The sequence below is a fragment of the Aptenodytes patagonicus genome, chromosome 4 (genome assembly GCF_965638725.1).
Source record: "Aptenodytes patagonicus chromosome 4, bAptPat1.pri.cur, whole genome shotgun sequence".
Lineage (NCBI taxonomy): Eukaryota > Metazoa > Chordata > Aves > Sphenisciformes > Spheniscidae > Aptenodytes > Aptenodytes patagonicus.
This window is the reverse complement of record NC_134952.1, coordinates 81,950,430-81,973,218: the sequence shown is the minus strand read 5'-3', so window position 1 is coordinate 81,973,218 and position 22,789 is coordinate 81,950,430. Positions and strand designations below refer to the sequence as shown.

Here is a 22,789-nt window from a genome sequence, read left to right as displayed (position 1 = left end):
TACCTGACCTTTTGAAGAGTGCTGGGGAAGTCAGTAATGTATCTTCAGCTTCTCTGCCTAGAAAAGCATCTGTCTTCCAAATAACGCCTTTCTCATTAAAAGCTTGCCTTCAAGGGAATCATAGTTTCAGGGAGTCAATTCATGTTTGGCTGAAACCTGGTGTACAGTAATTTTTTCAGTGCCCAGGTTTGGTGGCTGTACTTTACAGATGACCTGAAGTAAAGTCGTCTTTCATATCCTGACAGGGAGTTTGTTGTAGGTCACAACAGCACCTTGAACAGAAGTTTCGCTGTTAACAGTGTTGTCCTAATGCTTTTTTTTTGTTTGTTTTTTAAAACTTCTGAGTAGAATTAACTTTTAACGCAGCAATACACCTCTGTAATTGAGTATTAACCTTCACCTGCTGTTTTGCTGCTGGTTGTAGCTCCATTCCGTCTCCCGGAGTTTTCACGAGCTGTGCGCAGCCTGCCCAGGGGATGCTGCAGGGCAGTGTGCTGTGCCGGGGTCAGATAACCCTGGTCTGGGGAGGTGGAGGCTGATAACCTGGCAGCTGCTGCGGGGATTCATCCTGCGTAGCGCTGCGCTGCCCGTGCTGGCAGCCCTGCCTGCATCCAGACCCGGAGGGAGCAGGGGCCCCGTAACAGGTGAAAACGGGGAATTGCTCAGCAAGCGCCACTGTGGTGCTTGGTCTCTCTTCATGCTTTTTGCACAAAGGTGAAGGGGGACACGTGTAGATGGGGACCTCCTAACAGTTTCTGAGTGCAATTCTGGTCACCCTGAGCAAGTGGAGGAGCAGAAGAGGAGATTAGGGAGGTCTTATTGAAGGATGAGAGATCTTGCCACTTAACCACAGGCTCAGGAGCCAGCTGATCTTAAGCTTGGTAAAGAAGGGGTGATGACTGGTGGCCTGTTTAAAATATATAAATATTATATAAAAATGTGTATATTATGTGTGTGTATACATACACGCACATGTGTGTATGTATTTATAAATATTAAAAAAAGAGAAGGGAGGAGGTAAGCTCCAGGGAGAAAGGAAAGCTATTTAATCTGAAGAGGAAATGAAGAAGAACTTGCTATTATTAAATCAAAGCTGGAGGCTAGAATTATATCTCCTACCATCCACAGAGCACAGGTGTCGTACTGGAACAATGAAAGACAGAATTTCCCACCTAAATTAGTTTATAATGTGGATTTATGGATGGGGCTGTATGTCAGTATTTGTAATGCAGAGGTCTGGATTTAAAATTCGGCTTCTCTTCAATTTCCTTCGTACTGTATTCGCTGCAATTTAATTTGACCCGATGTTCTATAGATGGAGTAAGTAAAAACAGTCTCTGTACTTAAAACTGTCTTTTCTTAACTGTTACTTGTGCAGCTTTTCTATTACATATGCAGCTACTGAAACTGTAGGAGGATTGGCAAAACCTTGCCTTGCATTTACATTTAATAATCCTAAATTTCTCTGTGTATGCTTGCAAGTTATACGGTGGGGCTTCATGCTTAGGAAAGTGAATGTTTTTTTGGTATTTTTTAAGAGAATATTGCCTCTGGGGTCACGTCAACAAGGTTTTTAATTTGAATCCTGGATTTGAGGATACCTCTGCTGCACCTGCTACTCTATGCAGTGATTTTAATAACCTTCCTTGAAGGGCAAGCTTCTTATTTTTGACTACCTTCCGTTCATTTGAAAGACAAGGTTGCTTTCCCGGGGTGCTTGCCAAAGGTCCAGTGAGTAATGGATTTTTGATGGAGAGTATTGCATCAGGGAAGTACTTGCGTGGCAGTTTTCTGGTTGACCTCTAGATTTAGGTAGACTCTGTTCTCGGAGACTTCATTGGATACGCCTGTAACTCTAGAGAGGGCTGAGTTACGGGAGGAAAGACAAAGGCTTGCGGTACTGTATTTCTTGCCTGTGTTTTTGAGTCTGAATTTCATTCCTCTTTAAAGTTAAGTGGACTTAAACATTTTGTCCGTATTGGATGTTAAATGGGAGAAGGCAGTAGAGGTCAGGGACAAGAAAATGCAACATTTTAGATGTTGAAAAGCTTCATAAGGCTTTAAAGACCTTTTTTCCCCAATGCATTTTGATAAGCCAAATATGCAGTGTATATATACCAAATAATTAGTGAGAAACATAAAAGGAAAAAGTCTGTATTTCAAAAGGGGTGATGAATCTGTGTCTAATATTATTGAAGAAGCACTTTATCAACAGCATGGTTAGATGAATATGTGATGACAGTGCACTTAGTAGTGCTTGGGGTCCTAATAGAAAACCATTCAGATCGTGCAGTTTGTTTCCCAACCCAGAGCGTTAGCATGGCTTTAACCAGCAAGAAAATAGAGGAATTCAGTCTAATGCCATAATCTGAGTATGCTTTTTTAGTGTCTACAAAGTATTATTTTTGGAATTATCTTATTCTATGCCAATATGAACTACAAAATACAAAAAAATAATGTGAATATTAACTGCATGAACTCTGTGTATGGTAGATCTCATGAATAGAATGAGATTTATCAGCATCTTAATAGTATATGGCGCAGGTCAGCCAACATCAGTATATCTAGGGAAGACAAGATGTAAACTTACGGAGATTTTACAAATACCCCACCTTTCTGTTTCATTTTTAGAAATTTCAGTTTGACCTCAGACAGCGGACTAAATGGAGAGGAGGGGGGGGGAGAGACCAGAAAAAATACGTTTAGTTATAAGTTCGCAACAGAGGAGGTTGGTGGCTGACGTCAACTTGTACCTGAGGAAAGACAAAATTAACTTGCAATTAATCCAGAGGGAAATGGTGGGGTGGGGAAGGATCTTGTCCAGGTTGGGAGCAGCATGGCTGCTGTTAATTGAACTGACTGAGCCCCATGATATGAAAAGGAACAAACCCTGATAAAATGGGATGAGCACGTTTGCCTCGTGGCCATCGCTTTTAAAAGGCAGGGATTTAGTTAGTGGAAAAATAACCTTCAGCGTGTGACACATGCGCTAGCCGATGCGGAGATGTTCGGCTGAGCCAGCAGAAGGCAGCTGGATATGTTGAGTCAGGGAGGTGCGAGCCATCCTCTGCTCGGTTCAGTTGGGTGTTTGCTGTGCTGTCCCATGTCCTTTGCTTGTCAGAGCAACTAAAAAAAAAAAAACCCTGGTTTTGATTGTAAACTGACTTACAAATTCATGGCAAGTAAATACAAACAGCATACTTTGCCTAAAGTGAAGGTGTTTCTTTGGGTTTGCTGTAGACTGACAAGTTATTTTCTAACTTTCAGATTATATGATAGGACCCTGTTTGTTCAGTGATGGTATAGGTCGTATAATGGCATCTATAAGACCTTTAACCGCCTGTGCTGAAATGTTGTTTTTTAGTAAAATTTGAAATGAGGTTAAAAATGTATTAATATAGCATTTGAATATTTCATAGGAGAGAAATACTATTTAGAAGATGCCAGAAAAGTTAGGACTCTAATAAAAATGGTCTGTGTACCTTTCTGTTTATTTATCAGTGAGTATCTCCTTTCTAAAGATCACTTCATGTGGCTTATTTATTTATTTTGAAATAGATCTGGTTTTGTCTACTCTAAGCAGCATTTTGTAGTAGAAGTTGCATAGTATGCCTGTGCTCTCCATTGGGGAATGGTGGTTTGCAACCATGTTCAAAGAACAGACATTTGTGCTATTACACATTTGAATCGAGCAGCTGAACAGGGAAAGCTTCGGATATTAAACCCGGTTATGTTTGTATTTGTGTACTTTGTTTATCTGAAACGAAGCTCAGTATTAGGCACCACTGGTTACTGCCAGCTGGGTCCTCACTCTATAGTCACAGCTGTGCATTTAGCATCTAAGCCTGCTAAGAATAGCTAATTAGAAAATCAAACAGAACAAAGCTCACATAGTAGGGTTGGCACAATAGCATTCCTGTCTGAGAATGGTAAAAAGATTTATTTTATTTTATTTTTTTTACTCCTCCCCTTCCCCCCTCGTGCCTATAGTACGGCATGGATCAATAAGTGCTTATTCTCCCTATGCAAGCACAGGGAGAACCTCAATAAAAGACTAGTAGATACTCAAAAACCTTCACTCTTCAGTAACGTAGTGTCACGCAGAAATCGTTACTCATAGGCAACCAAACTCAGAAAAGAGAACAAGGCAAGGTCATAGTGTCTGTTCCTGCGCAAAGCTCGGACTGCAATAAATATTACCCACGTTGAAAAAGGAGAAGCCTGCTTAGGCAGCCTTTGAACAGTGTATATGACAAACTTAAGGCGGTGTTTTAAAAGCAAGCATGCAACTTCTGAGAGGGGTGAAATGGCCGCAAGGCCGGTCTGCTGCCATGTGAGAGCTCCCTGCCCAGGTAGGGAAGGGAATAGTAGCTGTCTGACTGCCTTTGCTTGATCTGTGCAAGTGCCATACCTCTCTGTGAGACCTGTAAGTGTGTTTAATTATAATCTATTAAAAAGGTTTAGAAAGCGCATCTGATGTGGAATACGGTTGAAGACGAATCGGTACTTCCTCTGGGACTCGGTGTGCCAGGATCAGTCAGTCAACGTAAGTGAAACTAGAGATTAGAATGAACAGGTAGGGAGCTTCAAAAGAAAGTTCATCATTTCAGTCTCTTCTCCTCTGCTATTTTGCCCAAAGAACATGCATTTGCACACAAGTTAACATGAAAACAGGCAGAGGCGTGACAGGGTTTGGTACAGTGTTGTAGTTGGGGCTCTCTTAACCATTTCATACCTTAGCATGCATTGATTATTTTTTTAAAATCACTTAACTCAAGTGAAAATGGTAATGAATTAATGTGTGTATTAGATGATATTTTGTTGGGGATGTATAGAAAGCTATAATTGGATGACAACCAGAATTCAGTTAGAAAATGTCGTTCACAATTCAGTTCAGAAACTGAACACGTGGTAAAGCAGACTTGACAGGTTTTCTGTATTTCACGTGCGCTAACCTCATCTGAGGTCGTACTGTGCCTGGTGAGGAGATGGGAGTGGGCAAGAGGAGGTGTGACGTGTCTAGCTGTAGGTGCTCAGATTTCTCCTTTGGATGAGCCTCTCCAGTGATGGTTGAGGTAGCCTGGAGACAACAGCCTCCCTCCCTCAGGTCACTTTTGTGAATACCTCTCCAATCCCAGGCTTTTCAGCTATGTTTAAGTGTCTTAAAATTTCTGGAAAATCCTGGTGTGCACCTGTGTATCCAGCTTAATACTTCATTAATGTCTGCTTGTTTTCAGTGTGACCTTATAAAGAAGAGTAATGACATTTTTAATGTTTCTTCAACTACAAGTTATGTGAGTTGCCTGATCTAAGTTTTTTCGGAAATTCTATTGGAAATTTTGCTTTCAGGTTCATCAAGGTTTGGGGGTTATTGTTTGAGGTTTGATCCCTAGTTTGGAAGGGGAAAGCCAGCTCTCTGTTTCTAAGCTTCTGGTCAGTTTGTCAAGTTTGCAGGGTAGCCTCAGCGAAACAAATGTCTGCTGGCAATGCTAGGACTTCAAGTAATTGAGGCAAGAGTTCTTCTTTCTACACAACAAAAACTGAGAATGCTTCTATTTGGGGGGGGGGGGGGGGGAAGTGATCAGGTGCTCTGTTACAGTCACTGAAAGAGAGAACCATTTAAAGAAGTGCTTGTCTTTTGAAAAGTTTGAATTAACTGCGGAAGTCAAAGGTGTTTCCTTCTCACTTCTCTCTTCACTTGAAGTTTGAAGAAGAGTTTGAGGAAGGCTCAGTAATGCAACTTGTCATGTAATAACCCCACTCCTCAGACCTTTGCTGTAAGTTTAGACCTCAAAAGTTGTAACTGCAAATATTAAGTATCTTTTCCTTTCGTTAAAAAAATCACGCTGAATTACAGTGAACCTCAACCCTTAAACTGGGCAAAAGGAGGTCGCTTTCCTGCTGCGAGCAAGGAGCTGTAAAATGCTGCCCAAACAGGGAATGCTGCTTTTAATGAAGGCAGCTCTAATGACTCATCCTGACTCAGTGCATTTTCATACGGTGCGTAATTAGATCAGGAAGACAGAATGCGCTGGAGGTCAAAAGTGTAAGTGGATTTAAGGAAAAGAAAGGGGTGGATTCATAGGGGGATGAGCCTAGGTGTCTGTGAAGCTTTTTAGCGTACAGTGTTGGTGTGGTGGTTTCATTGGGGCTGGTACTTGGGGTGTTAGGGCTGATACCTTTCCATTCATTAAGGCCGTAAGAAGGTGACCAAAGGCTATAGTGGCTAGATATGCTGAAATTGTAGGCAAACCGAATTCTCCTGTGGCATCAGCGTGTTCTCTTCCACCATTCAGGTTTTGCGAGAATCGCTCAAAGCTTGTATTTTGCACTGCTCGTCCTGCATCATGGTCACTGTGGTGCGCTTCCTAAAGTAAACATTAGGAAGGTATATGTGTGAATTAAGTGACATACATAGCCATAGTAATAATGCTGATGAAGTATTTAGTCTCTTTCATGTGCCGAGATCATAGCCTGCTTTTTATCTACTGTGAGTATCACTTCTATACCTTGTATGCCACAAAGAACAGGGAAAGTACAAGAAAATACTGAGCCTTTGTGCCATGGCCCAGCTAATTGTACCAGGACGTTCAGATCTATCTTGCAACCAAAGACCTGTGAACACCACTCACTTGGATTCAGTTTCACTAATCTTCAGTTTAGAAAGTCTGTACTACAAAGCTGTCAGGAGAAATAATTATAAGAAGTTAAAGGAATAATGGACTCCCAGGTCACGAACTCGGGGAGCTGTACAAGGAGGCACTGTAAGTCCCCTGTTCTTCACTTCCTGATTTTTACCCAACTCATACATTTTTAGCAATGCTTAGTGATCCTATTTAATTAAGGCTGTGTTATGCCAGGAATTACACAGATGTGTGCAAGGAGAACCCTTGTCCTGACAAGTCTGTAGTTCATTTTCTGCAGCCCATGCATGGTACTGATCCCCAGCACCCGTCTGGGGAAGCAGATTGGAAAGGGGCTGCAGATCAGAAGGCAGGCAAGCAATTCCTCTTACTACCAGCATGATGTAAAGCTTAAGTAAAATTAGGACAAATTTGAGTGGTGCGGGGGGAAAGAACCTTTCAGTTGATGTTAAAATACGACAAGCTGAGTTGAAATTCTTCTGGATCTTCTCGAGGTTGGCACAGGACAGTTTTGACCCTGACTGTGTGAAGAGTCAAAATCATATTCTTCCTAATTTAGCATCCTAAAAGAAACGCTGATGAAAACTTCAAGTTCCTTTGATGCCTGGCCAACCCATATCAGAAACATCCAGCTCTGGTCTGGAAGCCTGTGGTAGCTGTGTAGGCTATTGTTCTCTCTGAGCTAAGTCCCTGCCTGTTGCACTTGTACCTATCATTATGTACCTGTTGGATCAGAGTTGATTTGCACCTGACCAACTTGGAGCATGGCAAACCTCATTTCACTTGTCTCTTCCTTGTGTGGACCTGTCTGGAGGGGAAGCATGCCTGATTTCTGAAGTTAATTAAAATCCTTCCATGCACACTTCTGTTGCTTGGATCCCAGTTTGAGAGCTTGCGAGTGTGCATTTGTGTGTTGCCACACTTAGGAAGTGGGTCAGGAGAGGGAGTGCTCGGATAATAAGCTTCGGTTTATACAAAATAAAACAGTTTGTATTCTGTTGATTTTTATTTTTTTAATGTAATCCCATTTAATATGACAAACAAATTCCATCTTTTCAGCCTGATGGCAGGATCTTGTCTTGCCTGTCAAGATGTTACGTTCCCTTTTGTACATGTTATGTTCCACTGAAACAGTGGCATTACCTTCAAAGGGAGGGGTTAGAAAGGTTTGGCTATGAAATCATCCATAATAACTCAAAGCAGGTTGCTTTGCTGTTGCACAAGATAAAATGCAAAAGCCTGTTTGTAGGGTGACTCTAATTCCATGGTACATAGTAAAGTTCCTTTCTTTTTTTCCTCTACATAAAATTCTAAATACTTAATAGCTATTTGTTGTTATACATGTGGATTTTTGAATGCTATTTTAGAAATTCCATTATAAGGACATATTTTATACCTTCTCTATGTTTACATAACGATGTATAACTCTCATGTGAATACATCAGAGTTATGAAGTCTCACGGAATTTCTAATTAAGCAAAGAGGAGCAGTAGCCTTGGGAGCCATTCCTCAGCTAGAACAGACTGATCTGTAGCAGCAGAAACCGTGTGTCTGACCAAGCATAAGTAGTCACGGGTAGGACTTCCCGATGCTGAATGAGAAATACTTGAGCAGTACTGCCAGCTATCCTGTTGTTGTCCTTATTAAAAAGCAAACATGTCTCCAGCTGGACTTCGTGTCACTGATCACAACTGTTTGGGCCCTGCAGTTTAGCCAGTTTTCAGTCCCACCTCACTGTCTATTTGTGTAGCTAGTACCTCATCAGTTTGTCTGTGAGGCTGTGGTGGGAGGCAGGGCTGAAAGCCTTACTCGGGTCAAGGTGGGTAGCATCCACTGCTCTTGCCTCATTCACTGAGCCAGTTTTCTCACTGTAGAAAGCTATCAGGTTGATCAAGCTGATTTTCCCTCCATAAATCCATGCTGACTGCTCCATTCATGTTGTCCTTAGTATGTTTGGAAATGACCTCCAGGATTATTTGCTCCATCACCTTCCAGGGATCAAGGTGAGGCTGAGCAGCCCATTCCCTGGATCCTCGTTCACGAAAATGCAAGTGATGCTTGCTTTTTCTTCCACCCCCTGCTACCTGACACTCCCCGCCCCTCCCCCCCCCCCCCCCCCCCCCCCCCCCCGGTCCACAGGAATCTTCTCCGATTGCCCTGACCTTTCAAAGATAATCAAGAGTGGCCTTGCAGTGACATTGGCCAGCTCCCGGTTGCCTACTGGCTTTTCTGGGGGCATCATATCAGGTCCTGTATACTTGTGTATGTCTGGTTCATTTAAAAGTAGCCTAGCCTGATCTTCCACTGAGGGTAGGTCTTCCTTGCTCCAGACTTCCCCTTTGGTCTGAGGGACCTGGGATTACTGAAGGCCAGTCTTACCAGTAAAGGCTGAGATGAAGAAAGCAGGAAGTACCTTGACCTTTACCATATTTTTTTTGTCACCAGGTCCCTCGTCCCATTCAGCAGTGGGCCCATGCTTCCCCTAGTCTTCCTTTTGCTGCTCATGTACCTTGCTGCCCTTCATGTCCCTTACCAGATTAAGCTGCAAATGGGCTTTGGCTTTCCAAACCCCATCCCTGCAAGCTCAGGCAGTGCCTGTATATTCCCCCCGCAGGCCACCTGTCCCTGTTTCTACCTCATGTATGCTTCCTTTTTACATCTGAGTCTTGCCAGGAGTCCTTTGTTCATCCTCCTGCCACCTTGGCTTAACTTCCTGCTCATCAGCGTGGACCGTGCTTGAGCTTGGAGGAGCTGATGCTTGAATATCAACCAGCTCTCCTGAACCCCTCTTCTCTCCAGGGCTGTATCCCATGGGATTCTTCCAAGCAGGTCTCTGAAGAGGCCAGAGTCGGTTCCCTTGAAGTCCAGGATACTGAGAGGACAAGGAAGACAACAGCAGCATCTCCTGAAATCCTCCATCTCACGGTCACTGCAGCCAAAGCTGCCCCCAGCCTTTGCATCCCAGATAAGGTCTTCCTTGTTTGTATGCATGAGGTCCAGCAGAGTGTCTCCTCTTGTTGGCTTCCTGAGCGCCTGTGTCATGGAGTTGTCATCAAGAAGGCACTCCAGAAACCTCCAGCTTTCTGCCCCTCTAGCAGGTATTGGGGTGGGTGAGGGCCCTAAGAAGACCAGAGCCTGTAAATGTTTGGCTTCTTCCAGCTGTCGGAAGAAAACCACCTTGTAACAGGTGAATTCAGCTCTCAGAATATAATTTGGTCGAACGTCACAAATGGGCAGAGAGCTGTCTTTCACAGCATGGTACTTGATTGCTTTTCAGAATGGTTTGTCCTAGAGCCCGCAAAAGGTTATTTTCTATTTAGCATTTGAACAACAGAGAGGAAATGGTTCAAGATGTAACTAGTTGAACCACTAAGTAAAAGTGACTATAATATAATTACATTTGCAACATGCCTTAGGTCCTTAAGTAAAATTCAAGGACAAACTTTAAATAAATCATGAAACCACTTGGAAACCTTCATGTCAGAAGTTCAGCCCATAATAAAGGATTCAGCTTCAGGGCAGATCGCAGACACTTCCCCTCCTTTCCCTTCTTCCTGCTCCCTCCACAGATGTGGAAAAAAAATGGAAAAAGAAAGTGCACTGGAAAAGGATGAAGAAAAATGGAAAAAGTGTGGATTCTAGAGAAAATGGAAATCCCTTTTTCACTGCATAGCAGAGACTAGCACACAACCCCCAGCGTAACGTACAGGTCTTCGTTATGCCTCCTGGTTTTTGTAGTAGCTTTTGTGGTTTTGTGCTCAGATACAATAGCACATTTGCTATTGTACTGTATAATAGCAGTACTCTATTACTGTCTGGCCTGCTATTTATTACCAGGACAAGAGGTGCATTGTGAACAGGGCTCTTGATTTTCCTTTTACTCATTTCCTATTGCTGTACTAATATTGAGCAAGCTTATGTCTAAATTGGTGAGACCAGAATTAAGCCATATCCTGGGAAATGTAAGTTATTCGTTGGCAGACTGACATATCTGTGTCAGTGGTATAATTTTCTAGTTTCCACTGCCAACAGTTGCATTGGAAAAATAGAATTTAAATCTACATTTCCAAAAGCAAAGGGTACACTGAGGCTTTCACCTTTTTTCCCATCATTTTTTTTTTTTCCTCCCTGAAGCCAAATTACATTGTTCTTGTGTCCAAGACTTGTTTTAGCTGACAGCTCTGCTGTCTCTTGTGTACTAGGATGGTTTTTCCTCCCACCCTGCAGAGCCCTGCTGTCCTGGTGGCAGTTGGTAGTGGTGTCTGCTGGCTTGCCTTGTCACCGGTGACACAAATCCCGTTTCCACCAAGTCAGCCCAGGGGTTTGAATGTCGCGGTCTCCTTTGCAACTTAACTGGGACTTGCCCAAAGCATCAGCAGTGAAGGAATTACCTGTGACTGGACCCAAGGCACTGAGGTGTTTAGTGTAGTGAAACCCTGGGCCAGCTGTGGTTGTGCATAGGGCGTTCCCCCCAGTGACCACGTGTGGGCTGAGCATCTCTTGGTGACAGCCCCAAAGCCCTGTGCAGCAGAAGGCAGGGGGCCTGACGCTGCCACAGAAGAAGCATCGCAGGGTGCCCTACTGTAAAAGCTGCTGCCTCTGAACTTGAATCTCATGGCGTGGCCGTCGGGTTACCCCCCAGGAGGTTGATGTTGGTTCTGCTTTTGGAGTACTTCTGAGCAGTGCAGTACTGCAGACCTTTGCTTTCAGGGTTGTTGCCTGCCTTGCCTGTGTTGGGGCAGCCCTTGAATCAAGAGGGTCAGCAAAAACTGTGTTGCAAGAGACTCGATTTCAGAGTACTTACAGGAGGAGGATGAGCTTAAGGATGTAAAGGGCTTTGGCCTTTGTTACACTTGTTTATATTTAATGTAATACTGGTAACTTGCTGTGGAAGAGGCACACAGTTAGGTCTAAGGAAGATAAAGTATAGAGAGCCAAGAAAGAGGGACACCCACCCTGTACTTGCCATGCAGATGCAGTATTGTTCCTTGCTCCTTGAAATATTGGAGCAGTGGAAACTGAGGGTGTTTTTTGAAGCTCTGGCTTCTTTCAAGTTGTGTTTATTATTTTTATATAAATGAAATAAAAACAACCCTTTCTGAAGCACACTCACTTTCTTTAAGGCTAAAAATCACACAGTTGAGTCCCAGACTTCGCTCGTGTATTTCCTGTGCTGTACTTCCAGGCTGATACTGCAAGATAGATCTATTTATGTTTTGCTGAGTTAAAACGTAATGTGTTAACATGTGAATGTGTGTCAACTGATCGGTTAAGAAAGGACACATTGTCTTATGAAACTGGTTGTTAATACGGAAGCTAAAACAAACCCGGAAGAATTTTGCTGTTCATAGCCTGAACCGTGGATTCTGAATCATCGAGTCGTCGTACTCGATAACTTCTAAAATGTTCATGACTTTTGAAACTTGGCTTGCGAAGTAATGTCAGGACCAATGACTGTTCTTCCTAAGCAATGGTTGTTTAATCTGCTTCTGTGGTTTACCTGTGGTTCTACAGTGCTCAGTATAAACTTTCACTTTTCACAACAGGATCTCCAAATATGGGTGAATGGTGCTAACGAAAATGGCTTTGTCCTCGTCTCATTTGGAGCTGGGGTGAAATACCTGTCGGAAGATATAGCAAATAAGTTAGCACATGCTCTGGCGAGACTGCCTCAGAGGGTTATTTGGAGGTAAGTGCAATGATAGATGTACTTGGGGTGATTTGAAGCATGCTCATTTCTTACTGTGCCATCTTGATCTAGAGTTGCAGAAGCTGAAATTGAGACAGTCTGGGTGGCGCAGAGGACCTGACTCTTTTGAAAGACTCTTTGTGGAAATGTTGTGGTCCCCTGGTAATAAGGAGGAGCAATGATTTTGTGGCAGAATAAGGCATAGGTTATACTCCTGTCCGGAGTTTATAGCCTAGAAGGATTGCTGACAGTGAGAAGAGAGTCTGAGGTTATAACATTTGTGACATACTGTCATCATTTCTGATAAAGAAGCCACTGTAGGGAGCAAGAATGACATCCTGCTGATTTAATCCTAGGTTTTCTTCTTTATCTTTCTTTTTTCCTCTCTTTTTTTTTTTGGGCTCCTTCTCCTCTTTTATCTGTAAATATAGACTTTCATAATTGCTCTTCTCATTTGTCTTTATCTGTGAGAAATTGGAGGAAGAAAAATCTGCAGGAGTAAAAATCAGTAACAAGCTTTTTTGGCTCTAAAAACATCTTGAGTGGCTCTCTAAACTTACTGTAAAAATCCAAGAACTGTTTAGTCAGCTCTGCTTCATATGGAGCGTCGCTCGAATATAATTTAGAGGAGTTCATGTGAACCATTGGTTTCCAAATAATCAGTGTCTTACAATTTGACTGCTGTCCTTGCTGCGCTTTTGGAGTTGTATTAGCAGTCTATTTAGCGTCCTGTTCCCCACCATCTCTTAGGGACCGTTTTCATCGCTGTGTATAATTGAAATAGTGAACCCCACTAACAAACAGGAAAATGGAAATTCTTCAGGCCATGGCACAGAACCTTTGGTAGTTGTAGTGAAGATCTCATGAGTTTTTGTTTGGGGTAGAGCTGCTATATGTTTGTTTCTCATGAAACCTGCAACACTGCTTGGCTTATAATTAATTGTTAGTCCCACTCGATCTTACTGCTTTTCTTTTGTTTTATTCTTTTATCGTGTTTTTCCCTGGTATGTTTTTCTGTAGGAAGTATCCACTTCCTGTAGTAAATACATAAATTTTAATGGATTTTTCTCGGGGATAACTTTTTTAATGCAAAAGCAACAATTTCAGTTGAAGCCACCTTTTAAAATGTTTAATTTTCCTCACTTGTATTTCCTTACCAATGATTTTTGTTTTTTGTTTTGTTCTGTTTTTATCTGCAATCTATTATCTGCTGAATGGCTTTTTGGATAAGGGAACTCACCTGCTGTTTCTTTCCATCAGGATTTGTGGAATGGAAAGATGTCCCTGGGACTAGGTGTAAGACATGGTCTTTGGGAGAGCTGAGCAAGTGGCTTTCAGCCACCCCAGTGGGAATTTGAGATCCATAATTAAATACCTAAATACAAAATTATGAGTCCAACTTTACTGTGATTTTTTTTTTGTTCTTCAGATCATTGGCCTATAGTCTGTTGGACGCAGATGGTTTTTATACTAGATATTTCTGAAAATGAGGAAGGTAGTACTGCTTGGCAGTCTTATGTCACAATGCCAAATCAAGAAAATCTTTGTAGTTCTTCATACGCTTTTGATTGTGGAGTACTAGTAACAGTTTATTTGCTTTTGTATAAGTTATCATAAATAACGTAGGCTTTTTTCCAACATATAGAATGTACAGCCAGTTGTAAAGATGTATGGCTTGCTTAATTGGGAATATGTAGGTGATTCTTTATGAAGTTATAGTTCTAATGCTCTCTAACCAGAATATTTTTTAAGTCGTTCGATGGAACTGTCACAACACAGTTCTATCCTCTAGTGGTCACTGGTAATTTTTTTCACTCTTTTCCGTTTAGAATATACTTAGCTTTCTATATTAACTGCTTATAACATTAATATGTAAACCAGTTTGTACTTTGAGCCTGTATTTTATGGGCTAAACTTTTCCAGCAACCTCAGGTGAGCAAGACGTGGCCATTGGGTTTCAGGCAGTTGAGCAAGTAAGACAAGTGAGACACTTGTCTCACAGTCTGATCCCAAACTTCTTATCAGTAGCTTCTTGCCTCGTAAGCTGAGCTGTCAGCCTTTCCCTTCCTGGTATTAGTAACTCCTTTTAAAATAAGACAGTGTGGATTATCAATAGCTACAGGAAACTGGCCAACTGAAAGGGAATGCCTTGTGTTGGTGGTAGGGATTATTATTTATGTGCTGCTGATGGGATGTTCTCGGTGGAGTTATTTATCTAGTACCAGCCAGAGTTTTCAGTAAAGCAATGGGCTCGGAGCCATGGGGAGGTTATGAAACCTCCTGCTAGTCATAGTGGTAAGAGTTATATATGTGTTGAGAAGGAACTACGTTGCCATTATGTTAATAGAAAACACTGCATTTCAAGCCAGATTGTGAGGAAACTGAATGATGAAAACATCATGGAGTTGGAAGTTATTAGCTGTTTACAGCATTTTGGTTGAGCCTATTTTGTTTTCTTGTAATAGTGAGTAAACAGTATCCCCGGGTAGCTGGAGATCTGCTTAGGGCTCATGGATCATTTGGTTTGATTCTCTGGTTTGAGTTTATCGATTTTGGAGGTCTTGATAACTCAGTTTCAATTTGATTTTATTGTTTTAGGTTTTCAGGAAACAAGCCAAGGAATTTAGGCAACAATACAAAGCTTATAGAATGGTTACCACAAAACGACCTCCTTGGTGAGTATCTATTTTGATCATCCACTGCTTATTCTGACTCGAGTTCAGGTTGTTCTTCCAACAATATGCTACTAAATTACCAGTCATCATAAATTTAGGATAATTTCTGTAATGGAAGTCATAGAACAAGAATATAGAATTCGTCGGAGTTTCAAGATGACGAAATCAAACACCTTTCTGATGTTAATTATCTTTCCCTGGTAGTAACGCCTTTTTTTCCTTAAGTTAATGGGTAGAGAAGGATATAGTTATTCCAAAGACTCTTTGGCCTAATAAATGGGAAAACTTTTTGACAAGTGTCTTCTATACCATGGGAGCTATACAGCTCGAGGAAAAAATAGTTATTAAAGATAAGCAAGTAGGGATTTTCTTGAATCTGCTATTTTAGGGAGCTGATGACTGTAACTTTTAATGTCTCTGTTATGAAAAAGCATGGTATGGTGTTCACTGGTCTCTTCATAGAAGAGTCATAAAACTGAGCGTACAAGATTTGTTCACATTGCATCAAAACAAGATTTAGGGGGTCTGTTCGTAGTGCTGTATACATACACATTTATTTTTCCTCCAAAGAAAGCTCTAACAGAACTTGGGCATGTGTTGCAAGCTGATAATAACCTTTCTGTTAACTAACCTGAGGTGCTCTGGGTTCTTAGGTGCAGAGGTGAAACTTGATATTCCTCCATCTTTTGGTAAAGACTATGTTAGGGTCTATGTATTTTACTTTTCCTTTCCTTCCCAGTCGAAGGGTAGCTGAATACATTGCAGATCCGAGGGGCCACAGAATGTTTATGGTTGTCTCTGGGATACCTGGATGTTTGTGGGTTCGCAAAACAGCGCCAGTACTATGATGGGTGCTGATGAATGCGTTAAGCATGTGTGTCTGTGTGTGTGCATGTCAGCTAGAGTATTTATCATAATGTATTTATCATAATGATTAGGCAAATGACTTTTAAACCGAGTAAATTTGTTTTGGTTACTAAATTGCTCTGAGGCAGTCTCATTTTCCCATTACATAAGGTTATCATTATTGTCAGATCTTGCTAGCCTGAAGTAAGGTGTGTGAAGCTTTAGAGAGAATGTAACATCAGTTGTCCTGTCATTAAATAGCTTGTATTTCGTATGAATAATGAGGAAAAATGCTCTCTCCCTGGCTCATTTGTACTGCTAAGCTGGTTGTAGGCACCACCTGCAGCGACTCAGGAGTAAACAATGTATATTAATTACTCCATTAATAATTTTACACAACTCTCATACATGAGAATTTTCTTTGCATTGGCTGTTCCCCATCTCTTAGTGTGTAAGGAAATCATCTAATGCATGTGAAATTTCAGTGGAGTGGGTTTAAGGAGAACTTCAGAACAGGTTGCGTTCATTTTTGCCTTCCTGAATTGCAGCCATAGAAACACGGTGGCAAATGCGTTGTACCCAGTTGCTTCAATAACTTTACATTAAGGACATGTAAATGTGTGGGTTTTTTTGTGGTGTGTTTTTTTTTTTTAATCTTCATGCCTCTTCTGTTTTCAGGTCACTCTAACATTAAAGCTTTTCTTAGTCATGGAGGTTTGAACAGCATTTTTGAAACCATGTACCATGGGGTCCCGGTGGTGGGGATTCCCCTTTTTGGAGACCATTACGATACTATGACTCGTGTGCAGGCCAAAGGCATGGGAATATTGTTGAACTGGAAGACTGTCACTGAGAATGAATTGTATGAAGCCCTAGTAAAAGTTATTAATGATCCCAGGTATGGAATGAGCAAGTGTTTCTTGCTTTTATGTTATTGTTATGAGATAAATATGCATATGCAGAACCTTTGTGCAAGGGAAAAAAACCTGCATGTTGGGATTTATTTGTGTGTACAGTTGGGGCAAGTCTTTGGATGGTTGTCCCATTTCACAAGATTACTCAATTGATCAGGTTTCTGTGTAGGTGCTAAGCTCGTTGCTCAGCGTACCAAAACTCAATTGTCTCATCTGCTTTTTGTGACACTTGCCATGTGAAGGGCAGAAAGGTTATAGAAACAAACCTGTCCTGACTTATTCTTTGCTGCAGACCAATGTCTCTTTTTGTGTGTCTTGATTACTCCATATTTAGCAGTCTGTCTGTTGTGCTGCCTAAGGGGCCTGGAGCAAAGTACACCTATACAATTGTAGGGTGGCATGTTTGGATTGTAGCTAAAAATATGGAGGTGTTCAAAATGAGTGACTCTTTTCTAAAGTCCTGTGATTTGATTTAAAAAAAAAAACAACAATAAATTTTCCTGTTCTGGCCAGTAATACCTCTTAAGGTCAGGAAGGTCATTTGTGTTTGTTGCAATGACAATATTCTAACAAATTATTATGAATACGAGGACTCCAGTCTGTTTTTTGTAATTTTTTTTTTTTGTTACTCAGAATAAGTAGAAGCCCATGAACTGGGTTTCGGAACTCTTTCTAATTCCAGCAAACGAATTTGCTCAGGGATGTTAAAGTGCGAGGAGAGTCACTTCACAAGTTTGTTCCAACTGTTCTGTTTTAAACATCTGTGATGTTCAGACCATCTCCAGATTAAAAATAATGATGTGTTAGCTGGTGGTTTATTGTATTGGGCTAACCGCAGTTTTGGAGTACGGTGCTGACAATGCTTCTTGCTTGCATGGGAGCAAAGTCTTTAAGTGGCGCTTGCCTTGGGAGAGAAGAAACCTGTCAGGAGCGAGCAGCAGAACCACAGCAAAGGGGAATGTTGCTAAAGAGATCTCGATAACATCAGTTGCATCACCTTTCCCTTGTGCAATTATCCTTAGTAGAAAGGCAAGTCCTGCATAAATAACCTGTTGACCCTGCAGCTGCGGTGAGGGCGGAGAGGAGGAATTTGACATGATCGGCTGCTGGGGACGGCCTGTTGAGAAAAATAAAAAGTTTTAGGCTGAACTCTGGACCCAAGCGGAAATAAGTCTATTGCGCAATCAAAACCGAGTTTCTCGCTTTGTTCTGTGTTTCTCTAGTAATTCAGTTGCACAATGACTTAAATGAGTCGTGCGTTAGACAGGGTATGTTGCCATTTTACAAGTGTGTCTCACTGGATAGGATTCATTTTGGATTAGATAAGATTCCCCTCTGGCAGCAGGTCAGCTTGGCTCTTCATAGCTTTGCTGGAGGGTGGCTTTCTGCCTTTAGTCACACACGGGTCTGCCTTTCTAGTCATTCTTCATCAATGAGCTGTAAGGACTGATTTAGAGACAGATTATCTGCCCTGTCTAGCTCTCTGTATGCTGGTGGTTGCGAGAGTCCTGGGGTAATACGCTGTTTGATCTGAAGAGGCTTAAGTATATTTATGTGTTTGCAGGCTTGCGCGGCTCAGAGCGCTGACAACAATTTTTCCTTTCTTCCCTCTTCTTTCTTCTTCTTCCCTGCAGCTACCGGCAGCGGGCCCAGAGGCTGTCTGAGATCCACAAAGACCAACCTGGTCATCCTGTTAACCGGACTGTATACTGGATTAATTACATCCTCCGTCACAACGGAGCCCAACATCTACGTGCCGCTGTTTACAGCATCTCTTTATATCAGTATTTCTTACTGGATATTGCCTTTGTTGTACTAGTGGGTGCTGCCTTACTTTATTATATTTTGGCCAGGATAACAAAATTTATCCGCAAACAAAGCAAACATCTTTGGTCAAATGATGAACATAGCGCTGTTAATGGACATTACCAGAATGGGATACCAAATGGCAAGTATAGAAGAAATGGCCACATTAAGCATGAAAAAAAGGTGAAATGAGCCAACTGCCCCATGTAAAGTAGTAATGAATCAGATCAGTAATCGAATTTTATCGCTGTAACTTAGTCTAACAACTACTTAAAACCTCAATAAGCAGTTCTAACACTCCCCTTCAGTATGTAATATTATGTGACAAAATTCTACGGAACTAAGAAAAGTCTTTTAAAAAAAAAAAAAGGCAAGCACAACCTAAAATGGAAAATATTTTATTCTTAATACTGATGCAGAGAGGTTATTTTGGCATTGAAGTTTTTAGAAGCCTTAATTCTCTAAAGTTATACAATGACCGTATTTATGAATTTTCAGTTTTTAAAAGCTACATATGTGTGTCCCAAATGAGGAAAGGTTTCTTTTTATTTGCAGAGGTTTTTTCCTTTTATTTTTTTATTATTTTAATATATCCATCTTTTAGCTGAGAGAACTTTAGTGCTAGCTCTGTGTTTCCTTTGTTGAAGGTTCAACATGTTGTGTAAGAATGCTGTTTAAAAAAAAATAATTTTCCCCAGTCTTTGTGCAAGAAATCGCAAGTTGCGGACTGAGAACAGACATTAAAAAAAAAAATCTTAAAATGAGCACTGAAGACAAATGGCAAAAAATATGTACTCCTTTTACAGATAAGCTGCATGACTCTTCTGCTCGCTACCAGTACTTTGGAGAAAAGGGTCTTGAGCAAGTCTACAATATGTCTTAATTTTTAATTTATAAAAAATTTTTTGTTGCCTTTCTCTGCATATATAATTTATGCCATGAAAATATTAGGGAGTTCTACTTCAGTTTGAAATGTGGCTGTGTGGGAGGCAGACTTGCATAATTAAGAAAAATAAATGAGATGACGACGACAAAAAAAATCTAGCCCTGTGCTTAATGCAGAAGGTTTTGTAACGGCCCAGAGCTGTGCAGAATCAAACCACTATTTGGGGTTTGTTTAAAATGAATGAACAACAAACGTGCCCCCCCACCACCCTAAAGTTGAATGTCTTTCCTATTAATTCTCATTGTTATTAAGTTCTTTCTAAATTGCAATGTTGTAGATGTTCTCTTTCAATGGTTGTATCCGGAAAAATATTACCTTCTATTAGTCTGGGCCACGCAATCCATGTTTCACGTAGTTGCCAATACAAATTCTCCGATGCGGGACGGGAGGCTGCTCTCCGGGTGGGTGACCAGCCTTCCTTCCGAGGTCTGACGGGACGCGTTGGGTGAAGCCTGGCCACCGGAGCGCGAGGTTTGCAGAGGTGGTCATCTCCCCCTTCCCCTGCTACGGCCCCTCCCTGCAACAATCTCTTTCAATCATTGTCGCCGACATGGGACGCTGGCGGTGGTGTGCACCGAGGGCGGGGAAGCAGGGCGCTGGGCATAAAATCATAACTGCCCCGCGGAACCAGAGTTGGCAACTATGAGTTTATTTCCATGTCATTCTGTTTACTTGGAATTTGCACTACACATGTGAGTGTATGCTTTATTTATTTGTAGTTCGAAACCCATGCCTGAAAGAGAAAGGAAAGAAAACCCATTTACCTAGTGTTGTTCACTAACATGGGAAGAGTTGCGGTGATTACAGGATGCTGAGATCATCTTCATACACAGTGATGCAATATTTCACTATCATTCCATCAGGAGCCTCTATCCTGTAGCAATAAATAACAGTGCAGTTATGTTTCTAATATACAGTACAGCTACTTGTACTGCTTTCTGAATACTTGAAGAAAATGGTATTATAAATAAGCCTATTAGCTATACCTTTTTACAATCTTGCAGTTTGCGGCAACTAAAGGAGCACACAGAGGCGATGAATGGTGGGATGGTAATAAGACTTAGAGTGTATGAATGACTTGGTTTAAATGTTTTTTTTGGCATTGAAGAAGGTACAAAAGCACTGACCGGATGATTAAGCATAATTTAATCTCCACTGTGATAAAACTTAAGCAATAAACATGGATTTAATAGAGAAATTCTGTTGTTGGAAGTATATTTTTATTCAAATGAATGCTGTTTATTTTAAAGTACGCAGTGTGTGTGAGTGTATATAAATGGATGCTTATTAGGATACATGAATTCTTTCTTCCCAGTATATACCATGATGCATGATACGTATTTCAAATCAAAAATTATTGTATTTTGTGAATGTAGATCTGTTTCCTGTAGGAGCATTGAACCAATTGACAGATGGAATGCTTAGCCAGATTTCTTTTTTAAGGCAGTTAAAATATTTTTAAAGTTTATGTAAACATTCCTGGTAAAGTGTGGGATTTTTTTGTATGTGTTAAGTTACACCGGTTTCTTAGAAAGCAAAACCAAAAGATTTTTTCACAGTGATATTAGATGAGATCATTGATTTCCGAATAGTCTCTTTAGCTATAAACATGCTTTAATTCAGTTGCAAAAAGAGGAGGTTGCCACATTATTAATTGTATTGCCAAACTTCTAGATGGGTCTGATCCACCTGAACTTATACCTGTTTTGTTCAAAGTTACTTTCTTGTAAGTTCAAATATGATCTGATTATTGTAGTTATCTTTCATTTCAGCTCCCTGCAGTATCAATGGAACCTGTATTGGACGAAGTGGGTGGAGAGTGGCGTGGGGGGAACAGTTCCACAGAATGTGCCTGACGGGGGGGGAGAGTACAAGTGGTGCAAAATTAGTTGCTTCTTAGCTGTTTCTGGGGCAGGTGTGCAGAAGTCCCTAGGCAGCACAGCTGTGTAACCTGCAGCCCGCATGCAGCCTTCTAAAATGGGCTTCACTGCTCTCCCAAATATCTGTGTATAAAAAGAAAGGTAATTGGAGCAACCGAGATAAAATATTCTGTGGGCAAAACTAGCAGACAAGAAATAGCCACGAGAAGGAGTATAGAAGACATGTGCCATTTGCGTAAAGATTTTCAAAGCAACTTGAGACGCTTGGGCACTCGCACTAGGTTTTGGTATTCTGCTTTCTGATTTCCTTTGAATAGCTCAAGGATTCAAGAAGAAAGCAGCTGTAAAAACAAGACAGTTTAATTATCACCTGCAGAAATAGGTTCTGGAGACGGTTATCAAGTATTCAGAGTTTAAGGAAATCAATGAATGTGCTAGCAGTTTTTTCTTACTCCCCAGGTCACTTGCGAAATCAGGTTTTTAGTACTGTTCTGTGTTAATCTTTTTGATGTTCTCGAAAGGTACCACTTTTCATAGAGTTGATTATGTTCTGATTTCATGCTGTGGCATGGTAAGTATGCAGGATTTGCTGTAGTTAGTCTGATCTGTACACCTGTAGCGAAGAGACGCAACTAAAATACTAGTGTATGCATGCATCCATTTAGGCAAAACTTCAGCCCTGTTATTTCCAGGGTGCTAACTTTTCCCCCTTAATTTGTGTGGGTACCTGTATTAGGTTTCGTATACAAATAAACCCACTTACACATGTGCACCTGTATTAGAAGGCAGCCATTTGATTCCTTCTGATGCTGAGCTGTGCTTCATTTGCTTTAGTGTTTTTTTTTTTTCTTCAGAAGATGTCAACACTTTTAATAAACTCTCGGGGTTTTTTGGTGTCTTGACAAATGACTCCGATCTTCCTTGCTGTGCATCACTAGAGATGGCTAGTGGCCAACAAATATGAGGTGTGATTCTTCTTTCAAGTGATGTAATTTTTGACATAAAGATATTGTAATTTTTCCTGCAATGAGATCACATAACATTTTTTTGAGATGTGTTTCTATTGGGGGGGGGGGAGGGGAAATGTGTGTTTAAATATGGATATAACAAATCCAGTGTTACACAAGAAAATGCCCATGTTGTTTTAGCTTGTGTATTGGGATAAACAGTGCATGTGCTTGCAAAAAGAAAGTGGGCTGTAGTACTAGCAAATACTTTCATTTGTGGTTCCCTGGAATGGTAATACTTTCTGATTTCAAAAAAAGAAGGCAACACCTTTAATGAGAAGGTTCAGTTACATAAATATGAGAAGAGTCTCTGAAGTCGTGTTGCTGCCCTTCATATTAAAGGTCCAGGTGTGTTACAGAACAAAGGTGAAAGCTACCCTAT

General features: G+C 41.1%; 1 protein-coding gene across 5 annotated transcripts in view; it reads left to right on the top strand.

Moving 5' to 3' along the window:
* Positions 1-19,614, top strand: part of UGT8 (UDP glycosyltransferase 8) — a 49,114-nt gene extending 29,500 nt beyond the window's left edge. For all 5 annotated transcript variants that reach the window (XM_076337316.1, XM_076337315.1, XM_076337319.1 and 2 more), the window contains exons 3-6: positions 12,191-12,333; positions 14,932-15,008; positions 16,533-16,752; positions 18,403-19,614. In XM_076337316.1, the coding sequence (XP_076193431.1) occupies positions 12,191-12,333; positions 14,932-15,008; positions 16,533-16,752; positions 18,403-18,766 (804 nt within the window). In that variant the 3' untranslated portion in view covers positions 18,767-19,614. The remainder of the gene's footprint in view (positions 1-12,190; positions 12,334-14,931; positions 15,009-16,532; positions 16,753-18,402) is intronic.
* Positions 19,615-22,789: the final 3,175 nt, after the last annotated feature.